The sequence below is a fragment of the Arvicola amphibius genome, chromosome 3, assembly GCF_903992535.2.
Source record: "Arvicola amphibius chromosome 3, mArvAmp1.2, whole genome shotgun sequence".
Taxonomy (NCBI): Eukaryota; Metazoa; Chordata; class Mammalia; order Rodentia; family Cricetidae; genus Arvicola; species Arvicola amphibius.
The window spans coordinates 126,239,870-126,259,771 of NC_052049.1; the positions used below are offsets into that span (position 1 = coordinate 126,239,870).

Consider the following 19,902-nt stretch of genomic DNA (forward strand, 5'->3'; position numbering starts at 1 on the left):
TTCTCTCTGCTTGGCTTTGAGGACAGGGGTCTGGAAAGGGCCCCCTTTGTGAGTGTTGTCTTTCTTTACCAAATGAACCCTCAAGCTTGCGCTTTGCATACAACTGAGTTCAAACTTTTTTTGTTTCTTTGTTTTTTTTAAGATGGGGTTTCTCTGTAGCTTTGGAACCTGTCCTGGAACTAGCTCTTGTAGACCAGGTTGGCCTCGAACTCAAAGAGCTCTGCCTGCCTCTTGCCTCCCGAGTGCTGGGATTAAAGGCATGTGCCACCACCGCCCAGTTTGAGTTCAAACTTTGAGGACCACCCAGGGATATCCATAGTCTGTCCCTTGGATCTGGATCTTGACAAACCAAGTATTAATCCACTGGCACAGCGCTAGCAACATCCATATATTCTAAGAAGTGTCACACACAAAAATATTCATTGAAATAATAGACCATAAAAAGGAGCAGAAAATGCATCCCTCAAAAAAAAAAAAAGTCAGAAGGAAAACAATAGTCAACACTAAAAAATATCAAATAGGATGTCAGTCTGAATGGAAACAAATGGACAAAGATACTGAAGGAGACACCAAGCCTTTAAGAATAATAATACATAAGCCATTGCTCTTAATTGTTGATTCATTTGTCCAGCTCCAACATTTGTGCTTGTAGCAGGAACTGTTATAGATGAGTTTCAATTACTTTCTTGTGAGACTCAGAAATCCTCATGTTTTTATAAGCTTATTACACATTATTTCAAAAATAAAAATGTTGAGATGGGGAGATTATTTAGTGGGTAAAAGCATTTGCTTTCCACAAAAGCTTGACTATCTGAATTTGGATCTCCAGAACACACAGAAAGCCAGAGAGGTAGTAGTATAGGCATCTGTAATCCCAGAACACCCCTACCAGGAGATGGGAGGAGGCTCTCCAGAAGCTCCTGGGCTCTCTAGCCTGGTTTAGAAAGCATTGAAGTGACCCTGTTTAAAACAGGATGGGAAGGCACAGACCCTTACCTGGATTTTCACCTGACCTCTACACTTTTGCCATGGCACACACCCATTCACACCTACACCCATGAACATAATGCATTCCCCCCAAATAATACTAATAAAAATTTATGTGTCCATCCCTACAATTTGTTCTTCAATAGAATTACTGACTAGGCCCAATAATTTCTTGAATGTTTAATGAATTCAGCATTTTCTTAGAGCTGACAAGGGTATCAATATTTCCAAATATGAACTGGCTGAAGGACCTGGTCTTGAACTCTTTCCTTCTTGCCAAATATCTATTTTTGTCTTGTGCCTATGAAAGACCTGGATAAATCCAGGCCTCCCCAAAGAAAGTTCTGGATAAATCCAGGTCTCCCCCCCCACACACACCCCCAGCAGGAAGAAAATAGCCAAAAATCTAAGCAGGAAGAGAAGAATCAGAAATCTAGGATTAGCCAGTTCAGTGACTGTTTCAGGAACTAGCTGAAGATAAAGTTAGATTGTAATCTTGAGAATAATCTTGAGAAACAGGGAGTTTCCCCCTTGTGATTATCATTGGTATTTTGGAATACTGTGTTTCAGGAACTAGCTGATTATGACCAAGAGTGGTCTTGAGAGGCAGGGAGTTGCCCCCCCACTTGTGATCATCACTGGTATTTTCGGAATTTTCTACACCCTCCCTGCCCATTTCGGATCACTGGGCTGTGGTTTCTTTCCTTAAAAACTCCTCCCAGCCCCTCGGGGTCGAACTCTTCCCCTGCATGGGTTATGAGTCTCGGCCCCAGTTTACTGGTTCCAGTCATATCTCATCATTAAAACCTCGTGTGATTGCAGCAAGGACGGTCTCTCGTGAGTTACTGGGGGGGGGGGGAACGGTCGTGTTATTCTGAGACTTGAGTGAGAGTCTCCCCACACTGAGGGTCTTTCACCTAGATTTCTTTTCTCTCTCTCTCTCTCTCTCTCTCTCTCTCTCTCTCTCTCTCTCTCTCTCTCTCTCTCTCTCTCTGCTTTGCAGCACAGCACTTACTTGATAACTGGGTTTCTACAGAACCTGTTTGGTTGACCCTAGCTTATTCCTTTATTAATTTGCCCACTTACAACATTATCATGTTGCAATTAACATCTCTTCTTGGGAGCAAAAGGCTACATACAATAAGGCAGCCATATTTGATAACTAGCTTTGGCCTGGATTATTCATTTAACACATATTTATTGCTAACCTACTATGTTTCAGGTCCTGGTCAACTATGAAAGACAAAATAAACAAGACAGTGTCCATTTTTTTCCATGACGATTATGATGACATCAAACAAAAGAATTTCATGAGCATTCAGCTCCATTTTGAGAACACAAAAGGAGAGAGAACTCCTGACATGTCTGGCAAACAGTTAAAGCTAAGTACTAAACCAAATTTAATGGAATAAAGTATAAAGTTTAAGTGTCAGTACCTTAGTAGATAGGAAATTGCCTAGAAGGCTGCTCAGTTAAGAATTCCTGAAAGAGGCGCTGCATCTAAGGATGGATATGATAGGGAAAAGGGACTTTGGGGACTGTGAAACTTTCCCCCAGCACACATACAAGAATGGGAGGGGTAATTATGTATAGTTTCATTTTCTCTGTCAAGCTGTCCTGCTCAGTTACTGCCCTAGTTCCGTCCTCGAGTGAACTATGCAAGAATACAGCTTTTACACTTGTATACACAGAATCAGGGTTCAGCTACTATGAACAACTTCACTTATAAAAATTACAATTTATTTATTATTTATTTATTTTGTGTGTGTGCATATATGCCAGTGGGAACATGTGGTCAGAGGACAGGCTTGTGGAGTCAGGTCTATCCTTCCATCCTTCCACCATGTTTGGAGGAGGCCCTGGGGTTTGGGGGCAAGTGCCTTTACCTGCTGAGCCACCTCATTGTCTCATTGGTCCCTCAACTTCACAGTTTCATAGGTTTTTTTTTCCCCTTTTTTCTGGTTATTGTTTTCCTTAGTTTTGGAATTAATTTCCTGAGTCCAAACAGTACTTTCTGATTTTAGCTAATTCTAACTTCTGTGCAAACACAATTCAATTTGATCGAGTAGAAGTTTCTCAATCATCGTAAACAGTTTCTCTATGAAAGTTCAATGGAAATTCCCCTCCCCAAACTGATTCTATGAATGACTGTGATATAAACCCCATTGTTGCATGTTCACGGTGTGCCAGAATCCCTACTTAATCACTCCTGGTAAGAACTCAAACTTTTGGAGCCCTAGTGCGCCACCACAAGGTAGGTTCCCTGGGTGAAAAGAGCAAAAAAACACAGGAGGCCGACTACTCAGGAGGACTGCATCTTCATTGGAAGGACCGCAGGGAGCCTGTCCACGTAGGAACCGGTACCCCTTGAGGTGGGGAGTGGTTCGTCCCAGAATAACCAACAGGCTTCACAAATATCCCAGCAAAGTGCGAGAACCACCGGGCTGCTGACTGCTTTCGAAACCCCACACCGTGTTTTCCTACCTCAGTTGGTAGGATTTTGTCTGACAGGAAATTAGATCCCCTGCACGCCTAGAATTTCAAACTGCTCGAAGTCCCGCCTCCCGGAACCAGAAGCACTGCGACTAGCTACTGGACGGCCATTTATAAGAGACGGGGCCTCAGCGAAAACTATAACCCCCAGAATGCAGCGCGGAGCTTCCGGTTTCCGGCAAGAGGGCCAGAGTGAGTGTTTACACCGGCGGCTCTCTGCGGCCGGGTTCCTTCCGCGGGACGGGTGAGGGCGCTGGGCCCCCCTGGGCGCGCGGGGCTCTCGAGGGTCTGGAGTAGCTAACTGGCCCCACGGGAGAGGTGGGGTTGCCAACAGTGTCCCTACTCACGACTAGGTATCTGTGACCTTGGGCCACGTGACTTGAGCTGACTCTTGATTGCTGATCTGTAAAATGTGGATGACAATACCTGCCCCAGGGGACAGCTATGAGGACCGAGATCGCTAAACAAAAAACCCCCCTCGACTCCTTCCTCGCTTTAAATCGAAAGTAGACAGTATCTTGAGGTCTGCTGGGTAGAATCACAGCTTTTTCCTAGCTTTGTCTATACCTCAGTAGGCGTCTTTGGAACTAGTGTCTATAACAAGGATTTGTCTTGCGTTTCAAGGCTTTTGCACTCGTTGAGTTTTTCGATTTAATTCGTGGATATTCATATATGTCAGGCTTGGGGACAGTGAATTAGAAAAGCTCTAGTCTTGGCTTCCCAGGTATTCAAGATGGGGGGGGCGCACAGATCTAGGGGAGGGGTGAGAAATTGAGAAGTAAGTCTTACAAGTAAAAAAGCAAAGAGAAAATACTTTTTTAGGCTGGCATCTGATAATGAAGCTGGCTGACTAGCCGCTTATCCTCAAATCTATTGATTTGTGTTGCTCTTTTGCCTTGAGGGAACAGGGAATGTGTGATCAAGAGAAGAAAAAAAGAGGGCATGGAAATGATGTATTTGTGTGGGTCTTGGTAGGAGTTTGCTAAGAGGCCAAAAAGGGAAGAGAACTTACTTGCAAAGACAGGAGGTGAGCAGAGGTATACGTGGGGACAATTTTGTTATGGAGGAGACTTACTGTTGTTATACTGGGGCAGGGCTGGGGCTGTTGAAGAAAGCAAGTAGGAGTCAGAATTAATGGGTCCTTACTGCAGGCTGTGGCCTTCACACCTGTTCACAAAGGTGCTTTGTGGTTAAGGAAGGCTTTCAAAGCAGTTATTTGCCAGACCTGTGTTTTAAATAAGATGGTGGGAGGTGCCATGGATCTTTGATGGGGAAGCAAGAAAGGCAAGGACTTGTTAAAGATGTTATAATAGCAAAATCAAAAATTGAAGAAGAAAACCAGAAATCAATGTGTAAAAGGGATGCTGGGTGATGATGCTTGAACCTCACAACATTCTTGTCAGAATGGCCTTTTAAGTCCATTTTAAAGGTGAAGAAACTGAGACACACTCTGTAGGAGGAATAAAAGGGGGACACGAGGTGCTAGTTCTAACTTCCTAATGCTATGCCTAGTGCTCTATAGCACTATTGCACAGAAATTATCTTTCATTTATCCTGGCTGCAGGTAGGAGAGGAGTAGGGTGGTTGTTTGGCCGTTAGCTTTTAATGCCTTATTCTTTTCCAGGGAGAAAGAGAGCACGCGAAAGAGAGAGGATGTCTCTCTCAGACTTTCATCTGGCAGTGAAGCTGGCTGACCAGCCGCTCGCCCCCAAATCAATTCTTCAGTTGCCAGAGACAGAACTGGGAGAATATTCGCTAGGGGGCTACAGCATTTCGTTTCTAAAGCAGCTAATTGCTGGCAAGCTCCAGGAATCTGTTCCAGACCCGGAGCTGATTGGTGAGTCTTGGAGCTGGGTTGCTGCTCTGGCCTCCTAGGGAGAAGCGTTTAAAGAGTAAATTAAGGAGCCAGGTGGTGGTGGTGCACGCCTTTAACCCCAGCACTTGGGAGGCAGAGGCAGGTGTATCTTTGTGAGTTCGAGGCCAGCCTGGTCTACAAGAGTTAGTTCTAGGACAGGCTCCAAATGCTAAAGAGAAACAACAACAACAACAAAAAAAGAGTAAATTAAGGGCTTGTGATTTGTTGCCTCCTAATGGTGACACTCCAGACTAAGTTTTCTATGAGCAGAAACGCAAAACCTATGACAAAACTATTGTTTGTCACTTAGTCAGGTGTTACACTGAACTCCTTTGTTCTGACTCTTAACTATGATATTGTCGAGGTCTTTTCTCTGAGAAAACAAAATTAGGGGTAGGTTGAGCACAGAGTTGCTGATGAGACAAGACTCCTCAATCTGTCACTTAAGACTTAAGGGATAACTAGAAGGATTTTTGTCTGTCTTAATGGAAGATTGAAGGGAAGGCAGCCAATTAGGAATGATGTTGGCAAGGCATTTCTAGTGGAGGAAGGAGGGATTTAAGTATAGTTTAGTCAAATTAGATTATAAGTGTGATTTATGATAGTCAAGGGTTCCAACTGGTGAAAAACATATTTCTTATCACAGGTAAATTAGATTCATCCCTTTTGGTTACTAATTTTTTTCCCATTTATGTAGATTAAGTACTTTCTACAGTACTGAGTCCTAGAGCTTTTTTCTGTGTATCTAGTTCCTAAGTAAGCATTTGTACTTAATAACAGTTGTTAAAAATGTTGGGTTTTACTTGTTTGTTTGTTTTTGAGATAGGGTCTTACTTTGTACTCCTGAGGGGCCCGGAACTCACTATAGACCAGACTGGCCCAAACTCACTGCTTGCCTGTTTCCTCTGATGAGATAAAAGGCATGGCATGCAACAAATGTGTTTTCTTGATATCCCTGCAACACGCACAGGTGCTGACTTTTGCATCCCGGGCCTTGTATATGCTAGGGAAGCAGTCTGCCACTGAGCTGTATCCAAAGCCTGTTTCTATGATTTTTTTTTTTAATGTCTTAAAGCAAGATCTTGCTAAGTTGCCTAAGCTGGCCTCAAATTTGCTTCAGCTTCTCAAGTTACAGTGTGTGTCACGCACCTGAGAGAGTATCTTCTTTTGTATGTGTGTGGTGCATGTATCTGTGTGTAGAGCATGCACTCATGAATGTGTCTGAAGAGACCACAGCAGGACATCAGGTGTTCTCCTCTCGCTCCACTTACAGCCTTGAGACAAGATCTCACACCGACCCTGAGGCTTGTAGTGTGAGTTAGGCTAGATGACCAGCAGTTTCTTGGTTTCAGCCTGCCTCTACCCTCAGCTGCTGGGGTTACCGGCACATGCAGCCCTGCCTGGCTTTTTGTGTGGGTACTGGGGATTTGAACTGAGGTCCTCATGCTTGCAGAGCAAGTGCTCTTACCCACTGAACTATTTCCTTAGACCCTGAGAGCTGTCTAATTAAAATAAGATTCTCAGAGGACAGAAACCAAATTGCTTTGAGAAACAAAGTATAAAAGGGCAGTTTGGGTTTTGGGGTTTTGTTTGTTTGTTTGTTTTGTTTTTGTAGATCTGATCTATTGTGGCCGGAAACTAAAAGATGACCAGACCCTTGACTTCTATGGTATTCAGCCTGGGTCCACAGTCCATGTTCTCCGCAAATCTTGGCCTGAGCCTGATCAGAAACCTGGTAAGTGAGGGTTTGTCTTCTTAGATAAGCAGAGCTTCCTGATGTCACCAAGGGAAGAGCCTGTGTATTCTTTTTTGGGGGGATGAGGGGAGAGTGTAAGGGGTTGAGACAGGGTTTCTCTGTAGCTTTGGAGCCAGTCCTGGAACATAGCTCTTGTAGACCAGGCTGGCCTTGGACTCACAGACATCAGCCTGTCTCTTCCTCCCTAGTACTGGGATTAAAACGTGTGTGCCATTACCCAGAGATTTGCTTTGTTAAACTAGCAGTTTGACATACTTTTTATCTTGTTTGTGTCTGCTATGAGTAGTTATCAGTTTGAAAGTTATCTTTTTTAATTTTAAATGTTAAGGACAAAAGCATCTTTGTATCCATATGGGAAGTGAGAGAGAAGCAGCCCGACTTCCCAGGATAAGACTGACACAGCCCGGCTTTGAGGTCCCACTGTTACAGGGCTCACCATTATCAGACAAGGACATTCTGAGACCATCGTGGATCGAGTGGAAAATAAGATCCTTACCGTTTCTAGACACACAAGAAATTACATATCCCTTCACCCTGGCTGATGGGAGTGACTGCTGCCTCTGCCGTTACAGCTTTCACCTTGCTCTGGTTTCTTTCTTCTCAAATAAAGCTATTAAGAGCCTAATCATAAAATTGACCCCAGAGCAAAACTGTGTTTTCCTCAGAATCATCCATCAAAGCCCAGATTCTCTGACTTTTCTAATATCCTCAGATTGAAATGCCCTGCAGTTCTTGGGGTATGTATTCTCCTCTTATGTTCTGAGTGAGCATTGAACCCAGCTTGTTCATTTACAGGTCTGTCCCTCTGCTCTTCAGCTAGAGGGCATTGACTGAAGAAAATGAGTGGTTATGGTTCTGCAAGCTAGTTTTTGTTTTTGTTCAGTATCTTACTTAATCACATTCTAGCATTTTGTATGTGGGGGGGGGGAAGATGGGAAGGATAGTTATTCAAGGTCACCTAATTAAAACGAGTTAGATTATTCTGGTTTAGAAGCCTTTGTGTTTTCTTCTGGCCTGGCTGCCTCTTTCCCAAAGGATATTACAGAGACACCCATTACCCTTAGGAGATAGTGCTTAGGATATTTAGAACCTTTTCTTCCCTATGTTATCTGCAGGTTTATTTTTGAAACAAATGGAGTTTTTATTGGGAGGTGAATTTAAATTTGGTTCTGAAAAGAAGTTTTTAAAATAAGTATTTTAGATATTTTCTCCTGCAGCATTCTTCTTCCAAAAGTGGGTCGATTTGATGATCTGATTCTGTGGTCACAGAATAACAGGCTGAGGGAGAAGGGTTGCTCACTGAAGGCCAGCCTGGTCTAAATAGTAAGACTCTGTGTCAGGCAATAGAAATAAAATAGCAGCACCCTACCCCAGAGTTGGCACTGTAGGAGGAAAACCCGCCAGCCTCTTTCTTCTGGCTGAATCACTTTGGGGTCTCCATTGCAGGCTGCTGTTTCCTAAGGCTCTCACTTTATTTTATTTGTATGTGTTGAACCAGTGCTTTGATTTTCTCGTCTAGAACTTGTAGTCTCTCCTTTGCTCCCAAAGGCCGGGATTAGAAGTATATGCCACCATACTGAGCTTTATTTTTTATTTCTTGGTAGTGCTGGAGATCAAGAACCACTTCTTATTCTCCCATACATTTCTGTATATTTTCACTTAGACGTCAAAGCCGTCTTTCCAGTAAACATGTACTCTGCCTTAAGTTCCCCTCTTGGATGGTTTCCCAGGAGGCAAATTGGGCCCTAGTCTTACTTGTAGTGATGGCTAGCGCCTTTACTGGCATTCTGTATCTCTCCCAGGACCTTAAAATGACATTTTATAATTGTATGTTTGTGTGTTGAATTTAGTTTCATAGTTTCATTCTCCTACTGCCCCAAGAATTCCTAATGGGAGGGACTCATTTTTTTTTCTTTTTTGCCTTCTTGTGACTTGCCCAAAGCTAGATACAAGATAAATGCTTGTTTTGTTCAGTTTATTGAATAAGTTAGATAATTTATGTGTGATATCTATTTTCCAAAGGAGACAGCCCTCATGCTCACAATATAGTGGCTATGCTAAACTCCAGGCACACAGAGTAGTTTATATAAAGTCTGATTATGTAGCCTAGATTATCCTAAGGATACCATATTACAGTGTGACCCAAGATGAACTTCCTACCTGCTCCTGTCCCTCAGATTCCTCCCCTGTAAAATGGTTATGATAGTCAGGTGACCAAATGCAGCATGACTACTGCTAGACTTTGCTGGATGTGTAGATCACAGCGTCCAGAAATCAAAAAAGTTGCTATTTGAAGCATGATAAAAGTTTGTTCGGTGCTTTCAAGTGTCTTGTGCTTCCTTAGTCTTTACTGAAATTCTTTTAATTGTGGCTTCTTTTTATTTATTTGTCTTATTTGTGGTGCTTAGGTTCACAAAAGGACTTAACACAAGTTGTCAGGTACATGCTTTACGTAGCCCAATTTCTCTGTCTTTTTATGAATTAAAATAGTCTTATGGGGCTGGAGAGATGGCCCAAAGGTTAATAGTACTTTCTGCTCTTCTGGAGGACCCTGGTTCAATTTCTAACATCTGCATGTAGTTCACAATCAAATGTAACTCCAGTTTCAGGGAATCTGGTGGCTGTGCACTCAGATGGTACACAGACATACATGTAGGCAAAACACTCATACACATAATAATCAAAAGATAAGTAAATAAAAAATAATAAAGACCCCTAAAAAGAAATAGAGAAGGGCTGGAGAAGATGGCTCAGAGGTTAAGAGCATTGCCTGCTCTTCCGAAGGTCCTGAGTTCAATTCCCAGCAACCACATGGTGGCTCACAACCATTTGTAATGGGGTCTGGTGCCCTCTTCTGGCCTTCAGGCATATACACAGACAGAATATTGTGTACATGAGAGAGAGAGAGAGAGAGAGAGAGAGAGAGAGAGAGAGAGAGAGAGAGAGAGAGAGAGAGAGAGAAATTTGAAAAAAAAAATAACAAAGGAGAAAGAATTACCCATGGGCTTATCCCTCTTAGAAAATGTTATTCTTTATCCTGCTCCTTCCAGCCTTGGACCATATGCAGACTGACATATTTTGCATAGTTTTACCAGAGAATGCACATCCAACTTTGTGTTCTATTTCTTCCTCTTAACATATTGTGTCAGCCTAGTGCTATCTCGTTAAGATGGCTTGGAGTGAACTTATTTTAAGTCCCTACGTAAGAGTCCACTGAGTTGATTATACATTCTTCCTTGTCAAATGTAAGAAGTCTAGAATCCTTGGCCTCTTTCATGTGGTAAGATCCCCCTCTGCTGGAACTTTGTTTTATGTACCAAAGATAATTTATTGACTATACAAACTTCATACTTGTGGCACAAATGGGTTTTTCTGAGGTGGTGCTCACAATTTTGGAGGATGATGAGGGAAGGGACTCTGTAGAGCAAGTGTCTCCACGTCTGTAGTAATTACAGTGTCCGGGCGATTGGATAACTACATCTTCTCCTCTAGAACCTGTGGACAAAGCGACTGCCCTGAGGGAGTTCCGGGTGCTGCACTCCGCCCTGCACAGCAGCTCCTCCTACAGGGAGGCGGTGAGTTCCAGCCAAAACTGCGGGAGCTGGTGCTGTCACTGGTCAGTGTTCAGCTTGGGAGCTGACAGCACATCGCCACGACAGCCAAGAGTTCCTTTGAGAGTTCTTGCCATGTCTGTGAGCCTCAGTAGAATCCTGTCTTCCTTAAAGAGCCTGTCTCAGTCAGGCATTGGTTGTTGATTCCTTATGCTGCTTAGACAACCTCTCCTCAGGCTAGTCTTATGGACTGAGTATGGTACTGCTACAGAATCCCTATCCCTTTACTGATGGGTCTTGATCTTTGACTTTTGGTGAATTGCCTATCACCTCTTAAGTATGGATTTACCAATGGAGAAATGAGCTGTTGACAGGCAGAATTAATGCAGCTGTGAACATCCTTCCTAATATTTACCAGTGTAAAATAGTCATTGTATGGAGCATGGATCTGGAGAAATTGTTATTGGTCTTGTCTTAGAAGTATAGGGATGGTGGTGGGGAACTGTAGAGACTGTTCTCTTGTGGTGATATGTATACAAGCATTCTATACAAACATTCAGAGGGAGGAAGTCAAGAAGAGTGTGGGTACTTGGTGACTGTATGGCACTAGGTAGAATTCTAAGCCATCCCTGTTTCTTCTGCAGGTCTTTAAGATGCTCAGCAATAAAGAATCTCTAGATCAGATCATTGTGGCCACCCCAGGCCTCAGCAGTGACCCCATTGCCCTAGGTAAGTACAAGAAAAGATTTGAAGAAATGTAAGGAAAAGGAGAAAACTAGGAACAAAAGAGGGCTCTGACCATCTTTTGAAGAAGCACTGCTGTTGAGGGACGAGGGAACATGATCAAAGTTCATTCCACAAACCTAGCCCCTAAGGACTCTCAGACCTCCACTGTCGCAGCTCTGTGTGCTAATTGCAGGAGAATGTGAGGACAGGGAGCATTCCCACTGGAATAAGATGCCCTCGACTTCATTTCTTCCTTTCTCAGGAGGGTTGGTTTGGGGTCCCATTGAGTTGCTTGCTTTGAGACTTAATGCTGCCTCTTCCTTCTAGATATGGCCAGATTTCCACCGTCTAAGAGAAATCTTGCTCTTTTCCAGGGGTTCTCCAGGACAAGGACCTCTTCTCTGTCTTTGCTGATCCCAACATGCTGGATACGTAAGCATAACCATCGTTTTGTAAAGTACCATTCCTCGTGCGGTCAGTTAGAAACCTGGTTGTTGCCCTGGGATCTCTTCTTAGAGCCAGTTAAATCTGTCACCAGGTCTGCTTTCTAAATGTGTCGAGATGGAAGGAGCAGCAAGGACTGCTTAAGAAATAGAAAAGCCCAAGGGTAGGGGCATGTGAAGTGTGTCCTGATGAAGTAGTGTAGGGAGGGAGGCAGGGAGGGAGGGAGAGGGAGAGAGGGGTGAGGAAGTTGTGTGCCAGGTGAATATCATGAGTAATGTCAGGGATGGTAAGCTGGGAAAGTCGACTTAGGTATAGGACAATGAAATGTTAGAGCTAGAAGGACAGGAATGGCCGTGTGTCCTTATTTTGCAAGTGAAGAAGTAAACCCTGCTCTAGGAAGAGAAAGGAGTCATCAGTGATTGCCATTGTATAGGAGGTGGTATCTGCACCCAGTTTGGAACCCTGAGCCTATTAAACTGTTGGTTTCTATTTCCCATCATGCCTTGCCTTTTGATCCTTTCTGACACTGCTAAGAGCAGATCAGCAGAAGATGCTGAAGAGTGAGCTAAATGTGGGGCATGGACTTGTAATCACAGAACTCTGGAGGCAGAGGCACTAACCATAAATTTGAGGCTAGCTTGGCCTAGCGAGGAAGTTCTAGGCCAGTCATAGGTATAGAGTGAGGTCCTATCTGAAAGCCAAAACCCAAACTAAAACAAAACAAAATCATGCTGAAGACTAGGGATTAAGGGCAGGCTCTGCTTTAGCAGTCACCCATGCTTCATGGGAAAGAATGTTCTTTCCTTAATCGTTCTTTTTCTACCACTCCTAGATTGGTGCCTGCTCACCCAGCCCTAGTCAATGCCATCATCCTGGTTCTGCACTCAGTAGCAGGCAGCACCCCAATGCCAGGAGCTGACTCCTCTTCCCGAAGCATGCCCTCCAGCTCGTACCGAGATATGCCAGGTGAGGCCCTTCAGGAGCTGGTAGTGGCCCAGGGATTTGCTTTACTCAGCAGCTATGTATAGTGTTGGCATAGGGCATGAGTCAGGAAGTGCATCTGTCCTGTAATTTTCCAAGGGGAGAGATGAAATATGAATTTGGAGCGTAGCTTGAGCTGAGATCTGGAGCTGCGCCGGTGCCTTTCTGTTCTTCCTCCTGGAATCTGTGCTCTCTCCTCCAGGTGGCTTCCTGTTTGACGGGCTCTCGGATGATGAGGACGACTTTCACCCAGTGAGTGGCATGGCGGTCTGCCCCTTGGGGGAGATGGTCCTGGGATCCAGCTTCTCCTTAGGATCTGTTATTCCCAAGGCTAGGAAGTGGTCACAGGGACCTCTGGGGGCCAAGACCATGTGATATTCTTTCTGAAAGATGGGACCTTAGGAAGTCTTCCTGGGACCTGGGGATGGGTGTGCTTCCTTTATCCTGATTCTGGATGCCTCTTTTCCAGAGCACCACCACCCGGTCTACGCCCTCTAGCAGTACACCCAGCTCCCGCCCGGCCTCTCTGGGGTACAGTGGAGCTGCTGGGCCCCGCCCCATCACCCAGAGTGAGCTGGCCACTGCCCTGGCCCTGGCCAGTACTCCAGAGAGCAGCTCTCACACACCAACTCCTGGCACCCAGGTATGGAGAAGAGAGTTGGGAACGTTAAGGCCAGGCTGCCCTCCGCAAACTCCCTGCGGTTGACTAGGTTTGCCTTTGCTACCCTGGTGCTAGGTCTCCTTGCACTGAGTCCTGGGGCCCTGTAGGGATTTCTCAACTGTGGTTCAGGTGACTCCCCTTTTCATTTATTTGCCTTTAGAAGTCCAGTTTTAGCACAGGCCTTGGTGTTTTCTCTTTCTTAGCCCTAACAGGGACTACATATCGCTGGAGTAAGGTTCCTGATGGTGATTTGCTGTCTTCAAAGCTACCTCTCAATACTGGGATTCTAGATTGGGCCTGGGGTCTCCAAGTCCTTTTCCTTGGAGTCAAAGAGCATGGAACCTTTTATGTCCACATAGATTGCTTTTAGGTACCCTATAATATAGTGTGGTTGTCTCATAACAGACTCCTGTTGGGAGGCAGGAGTTAGGTACCCCAGTTAGGTACCCCAAGAGTAGTATGGGGTCATGTGGCAACACTGATTCTCTGCTGTGAGACCGAGATGGCTCTGGAGCAATGCTGACTATTTACTTGAATCTAGGGTCATTCTTCAGGCACCTCGCCAATGTCTTCTGGTGTCCAGTCAGGGACACCCATCACCAATGATCTTTTCAGCCAAGCCCTCCAGCATGCCCTGCAGGCCTCTGGGCAGCCCAGCCTTCAGGTGAGTCTCCCCACTTTGAGGTTTCGTGTAGTCTCCTACTTTGGCACACTGAGCCTTTTTTCTGCACACTGGAGGTCTTTCCCTCTAGGAACACCACGGGCAAATGATTGGCAGTGTGACAGGTGAGCCTTCCCAGAAAAGGCAGTTAGTTGTTCTTGTAGCTTCTCCTTGCCTGATTCCTGTGATCATGAGGAAGTTTTAGTTAATCATTGATTTAGTGGGCATTGACTGAGCAGTGAGCACACTTTTATCAGGACTAGGCTGAGCTGGTGAGCTCAAAGTGAGCCCATCCTTGTCCCTGCCTTGGAAGGGCACCGTGTAGAAACACATTTGAGAAACATCTTGGTGAGAAGTTCAGCTGCTTAGAGTGAGGGCCTGGGTCCAGCAGAAGTGAGAGAGGTTTAAGCTGATTGATTGACAGAGCTAAGTTTTGTAAGCTAGGTAGGGGAAGGGTTGTTTGTGATGGGAAGGAAATGATTTCTAGACAGAGGCAACTGCTTGAGAGAACAGATGCATATAGGTGTTTGTAATGTACTCAAAACTATATAGTTAGAAATCCGTGTTGGCATAGAACATCCTGAGGTGGGATCAAAGAAAGAGGGTAGAAGTCTGGGTGTAAGAGGCCACGGAGGTTAGGTTTAATCTGGTAGTTATTGGAGTCTTAGAAGCTTTAAAGAAAAGAAGGTTGCCCTAGCAACTGAGTGGAACATTGAAGTGTCAGCATTGTATTTTTCACCTTCAAGTGTGAGCTGTTTGCTTAACGCCTGATTCGCATGGACTCTGTGCGGGAAGCGTCATTCTGAAAACAGAGCACAAACCTGTGTGATTTTCATGACTGCGTGTGGTGCTCATGGGCAGTGCAAGTGAATTGGACAGCCCGTGTTTGCTTCAATGTCATCTCTAGCCAGATGCCTGTTCGTTCACTGGGCTCCAAAGCTCCCAGCTCTCACTGACTGCCTGGCGTAAAGCAAAGCTGAGTGGCACGTTGCGTTTCTCTGCCTTCCATAGCCTTACCTTTATTTGCCTCTGCGCTCCTTCCCCACTGCCTTCTCCTGACATGGGAAGTTTTCCATAAGTTGTACATTTCCTTTCTGGGAAGAGGTGGGCAGTAATGAAACTATGAAAGGAAAATCTTTTTCAGTCCTTATAGCAAGGAAAACTCATGGGTGAAATTCAGAATCCAGGAGCCATTATATACAGTCATTCTAAATTTTGAGTTGTCAAAGTGAAAATTCATTCCTGGAAAACCAAAGCCGAAAAATCAACAGCAAAACCAAGCAAAGTCTTAAGGCTGACAGTTGTAATCCTATCAGACAAGTGGCACATCCTCCTAAAATAGAGCAACTTAAGACCCACCACTTCCTAGAAAACTGGGAAAGGCTATGAATAGACTAGTCACTGAGAAGGAAGTGTGGCTGTATGCACACAGGGTTCCCAGCAGTTCTGTTTCTCAGAAGCTGTCCTGGAGATGTTTGTGTATATGGAAAATGACAGTCTGACAATGCTGAAAGAGTCACATTGTTTGTAATGGCAGAAAATTGTAAACAGCCAACCGGGAACTAGAATATTATTTGCTTACTAAATAGTTTTTATTAAGGCGTGGTGGTACACTGTGATCTCAACATTTAAAAGGTTGAGGTAGGAATACTATGAGTTGGTGACTAGCCTGTGTTATATATACACAGGGAAGCTCTTTAAAACAAAAACAAATTTGTGTGTGTGTGTATGTGCTGGCTAGTTTTTATGTCAACTTGACACAGGCTGGAGTCATCTGAAAGGAGGGGACCTCAATTGAGAAATTCCTTCCATAAGATCTGGCTATACACAAGCCTGTGGGGTATTTTCTTAATTAGTGATTGATGGGGAGTGGCAGCCTACTGTGAGTAGTGCCACCCCTGGGCTGGTGGTCCTAAGTTTATAAGAAAGCAGGCAGAGCAAGGCATGGGGAGCAAGCCAGTAAATAGCATATCTCCATGGCCACCTGCCTCCAGGTTCCTGGTCTTGTTGAGTTCCTGCCCTGGGTTTCCTCAGTGATGGACTTAAAAGCTGTTAAGATGAAATATACCCTCTTCTCCCCAAGTTACTTTTGGTCATAATATTGTATCTCAGCAGCAGAAACCCTGACTAATACAGTGTGCCAACATAGAAGGATCACTTTCCACTACTCTCATAGTAAACAAAACTCTTAACCAGGGTGTGATGAGATGTACTTGTAATCTCAGCACTCAGAAGGTGAAAGCAAAGAGTTGGGGAGTTTAAGGGCATCCTTGACTTATATAATGAGTTTGAGACTAGCCTGGGCTAGATGAGACCCTTGATCAAATATCCAAAAGAAAAGAAAAACTTTAAAAAACCAGCTTATTTTTGTTGATTTGTTCTTTGACAGATTCACGCACGTCTTGTATATAACATACTCTGATTGCTCTCCTCGCACCCTCCTATGTCCCACTCTCACCCCATCAAGTCCCAACACCACTACTAGTCTTTCCCAGACTCAGGACTTTGGGTTTTGTTTGTGTCTCATTAGTTTGACTAGGTCTTCTCTGTAAGCATTGCTTTGGAACTGTCCACTGGAGCCTGGGGTCACCAGTGGACACACAACTGAAGGCAATCACTCCCCCTCTCCTTGACTCTATCAATAGTAAATAGTTCAGCCTTGAGAGATGCCCCCCAGTCCTCCCTCCACCTCTGCCTGACTATTGGTAGGCCCATTGTTTTGCTTTTGTTTTTATATTATTTAACTTAATATTCATTCATTTGTGTGTGTGTCTGTGTGCGTGTCTTGCACCATTATGTGGGCTCCAGGGATTGGACTCAGATCATGTGGTTCGCAAGGCCAGCACTTTTATCCACCGAGCCATCTTACCAGTCTTCATGAGCCTTTCTGTGCAGGCTCAGTCAGTGCAGGCACCAAAGCTGCTTTGAGTTCATTACTGCAATGGTTATGTCTTGAGCCTAGAGGATGATATTTTGTAGTCTTTCCAGTGCTTTCATTTCTTTCCACCCCCTTCTGAAGTGTTCTCTGAGCCTTAGAGGGATGCTGCAAGTGTCTAGTTTTAGGGATGAGCACTAGAGCACCTTGCACAGCCGTGACTCTTCATGTACCACCATGCCCTCAAAGGAGAGGCTTCTCTAGTTGAACGTTTGTCTGTGTGTAGAAGCATAAATGTGTAGGAGGCAGTTAGTGCATTGTCAGTCTGTCTGGACAGCATTCATTCCCCTTCCCTTGGGGCTTATGATTTTCCAAGCGTGCAGTTTTTGGTCAGGTTTTACCATACCAGACATAGACTCTCTCCTATAAAGCAGGCCTAAGAGCCAGTCATAGAGCAGTTGTTTTACCCCGTTACAGCAATGCCACTGTTGTTCAGGTGGGGCATATCTTACCTGACAAATGGTCTCCTAGTTTGTAGGGTTGACAGACGGGTAAAACCATTGATGCCTTTTACCTTCAGCAGCCTGCATAGTGCCTTCTGGAACTTTGAAAGCTATCCGGTAGGAAGGGAGCTTCCGGCTCAGTCCCAGCATTATTTCTCTGTATCGTGCTACCAAAGTGTGTGACGTTCGCAGCAATAGGGTCTTACTATCTAGTTCTGGTTGGTAACCAAGAGGGATGGCAAGAACCTGAGTTATTTTGGGGAGCTCTGGGGCCTCCCTGACCAATAATTCCCTAGTCAGTATCCCACCTTTGGCATTGGTATTTTGTTTAATAACCAATAGCTTCTAGGAGCAGCTTTTCCCAGCCTTGAAAAGTATGCTTACTAGGTCTCCATGTGACTTTTCATACCCTCTTTGTTCTGGTTAATCAGCTTCCTCCTCTGTCTCAGCACCTCTTCCTTGTTTAAACTTTTCCATCCCAGCGTGTCCCATCTCTGGTTTCATAGTACCTGCCTTCTGCTTTACTCCTGTCTTAGGACAGCCTCCTCTCTATAGTTTCATGACTTCTACAGCTACTTTTTTTTTAAAGGCTCACTGGGCTTGAATTAGGGATGCCCTACCTTTACCTCACCTCTGACTTGAAGCTAATTTCAAAACTTATTCCTCATTTTGTGTGTGTGTGTAGATAATAAGTTTTTGGAATTTAGATATGAGTAGTCTGTGCTTTTTTTGTTTTGTTTTTTCAAGACAGGGTTTCTCTGTGGCTTTGGAGCCTGTCCTGGAACTAGCTCCTGTAGATCAGGCTGGCCTTGAACTCACAGAGATCCACCTGCCTCTGCCTCCCAAGTGCTGGGATTAAAGGTGTGCGCCACCACCGCGCTTTTTCTTCATTTGTTCTCTTTACCTTTCAGTATGTCTTCAGTCTTCCTGAAGCACCTATGGTACCGTCCTGAGTGTCAGTAGTTTCTCCGTGGGTCTCTTCTCTTCTTTCTATCCTGAAAACAACCTAAGTTTAACTGTTCCATTGGGAGCCCAGTTAACGCCTCTACCTTCCCTCTCTTTCCACAGAGCCAGTGGCAGCCTCAGCTGCAGCAGTTGCGTGACATGGGCATCCAGGATGACGAGTTGAGCCTCCGCGCCCTTCAGGCCACTGGAGGGGATATCCAAGCAGCCCTGGAGCTGATCTTTGCTGGAGGAGCCCCATGAACTTTTTGTACTCAAGTGCCTAGCAAGTTGCAGAGGCGATTCCTAGAAAGAGGCAGTTGTGAAGTTGCCTCCAGCTCCCTCACCCTCCAATATACCTGATGGTCTACTCACCTTCTGTGTCCAGTGCTTGACCTTCCTATTGATCTCAACTGGTGGGAGCAGCTGGGCAAGCAAGATGTATGGTTTGGGTGCTGTGACATCAGGGATCAGGTTGACCCCCCACATTTGGTTTGGGCCCTGGTTAGGAAGTTTCAGACCAGTGTCATGGGGGTAGTGTATACCCATGTATACCTTAGAGACAAGTCCCTAGTAGTAGCACCCATGTGCTTTGGTGTTTAGAGTCTAAGGCTGGAGCTAGGCTACAACCCAGTTTCGTAGTAGCTGCTGAGTTTCAGATAAGGCCAGAAGAGACTACCACCTGTGGCTAAAGTCTAGGGAGTGACCAGGTGGATTCTGGGTGTGGCAGCAGAGAATATTTGTCAAATGATTCCATGTCCCTACACTGGTAGTGTTTTAGCAATCCTCTGATATATGCGCTGTAATTCAGGATTCAGCCTGCCACAAGGTGTGTCCCTTTCCTGTGTCCTAAAGGCATAAAGATGAGCAGTTAAAAGCAATACTACCAACAGCAGTACAAACAGCTGAGCCTTAATACTGAAGTGGGCACCAGCTCCCAGCTGCTGCTCATCTGTCTGTACCCTCCTTCCCCGTGACTGTTCCCTGGGGCATTTCCTGCAGCATCATAGACATGTCCAAGTTGACAAGTGGGCTTCGTGTGCTTCACAACTGTTTGGGGAAAATGTCTTTACTGTTCGTGCTTGGGCTCATTCGGAACTGATGTGGGTGGGCTGGAGCTCAGAGGTCTGGCCCTGCCTTGGCCTCGGCACACATTCCCTTCACACCATCTCCACTCAGCCATTTGGCTCCTGCTTGTCTCCTCTTGGGGCAGAAAGTCCTCCATGAATGTATCTCTAATCTTTTCTACCACAAGGAGCCACATGGAACTGGTCTTGGCCATTTTCTCCGCCAGTACAGTCTTAGTGCTTGCTCATCCCATGTGTCCCTTTGAACTACCCTCCCGATTTTGGTCCCCAGCACATCCTGTTCCATATGACCTTTATATTAGTGATAGTCATAAGGGGAGGTGCTCAAAAGGGCACACTACTGGAGAGACGCCCTCAGCAGCCCGTTGTTCTTTACCTA

The 19,902-nt window shown here is 45.0% G+C and overlaps 1 protein-coding gene across 2 annotated transcripts; it reads left to right on the top strand.

Moving 5' to 3' along the window:
* The first annotated feature begins 3,657 nt into the window (after window positions 1-3,657).
* On the top strand, window positions 3,658-18,810 carry Ubl7 (ubiquitin like 7). 2 transcript variants are annotated; one of them, XM_038323619.2, is made up of 11 exons: window positions 3,658-3,724; window positions 5,105-5,317; window positions 6,951-7,070; window positions 10,584-10,666; window positions 11,287-11,371; window positions 11,743-11,800; window positions 12,645-12,778; window positions 12,996-13,045; window positions 13,263-13,436; window positions 13,996-14,118; window positions 18,562-18,810. In XM_038323619.2, exons 2-11 carry the CDS (start codon window positions 5,134-5,136, stop codon window positions 18,697-18,699), a joined length of 1,149 nt encoding a protein of 382 aa, XP_038179547.1. In that variant the 5' UTR covers window positions 3,658-3,724; window positions 5,105-5,133; the 3' UTR covers window positions 18,700-18,810. The 2 variants fall into 2 exon arrangements, with proteins under 2 accessions (XP_038179547.1, XP_038179548.1); XM_038323620.2 differs by having other exon boundaries at window positions 3,697-3,833.
* Window positions 18,811-19,902: the final 1,092 nt, after the last annotated feature.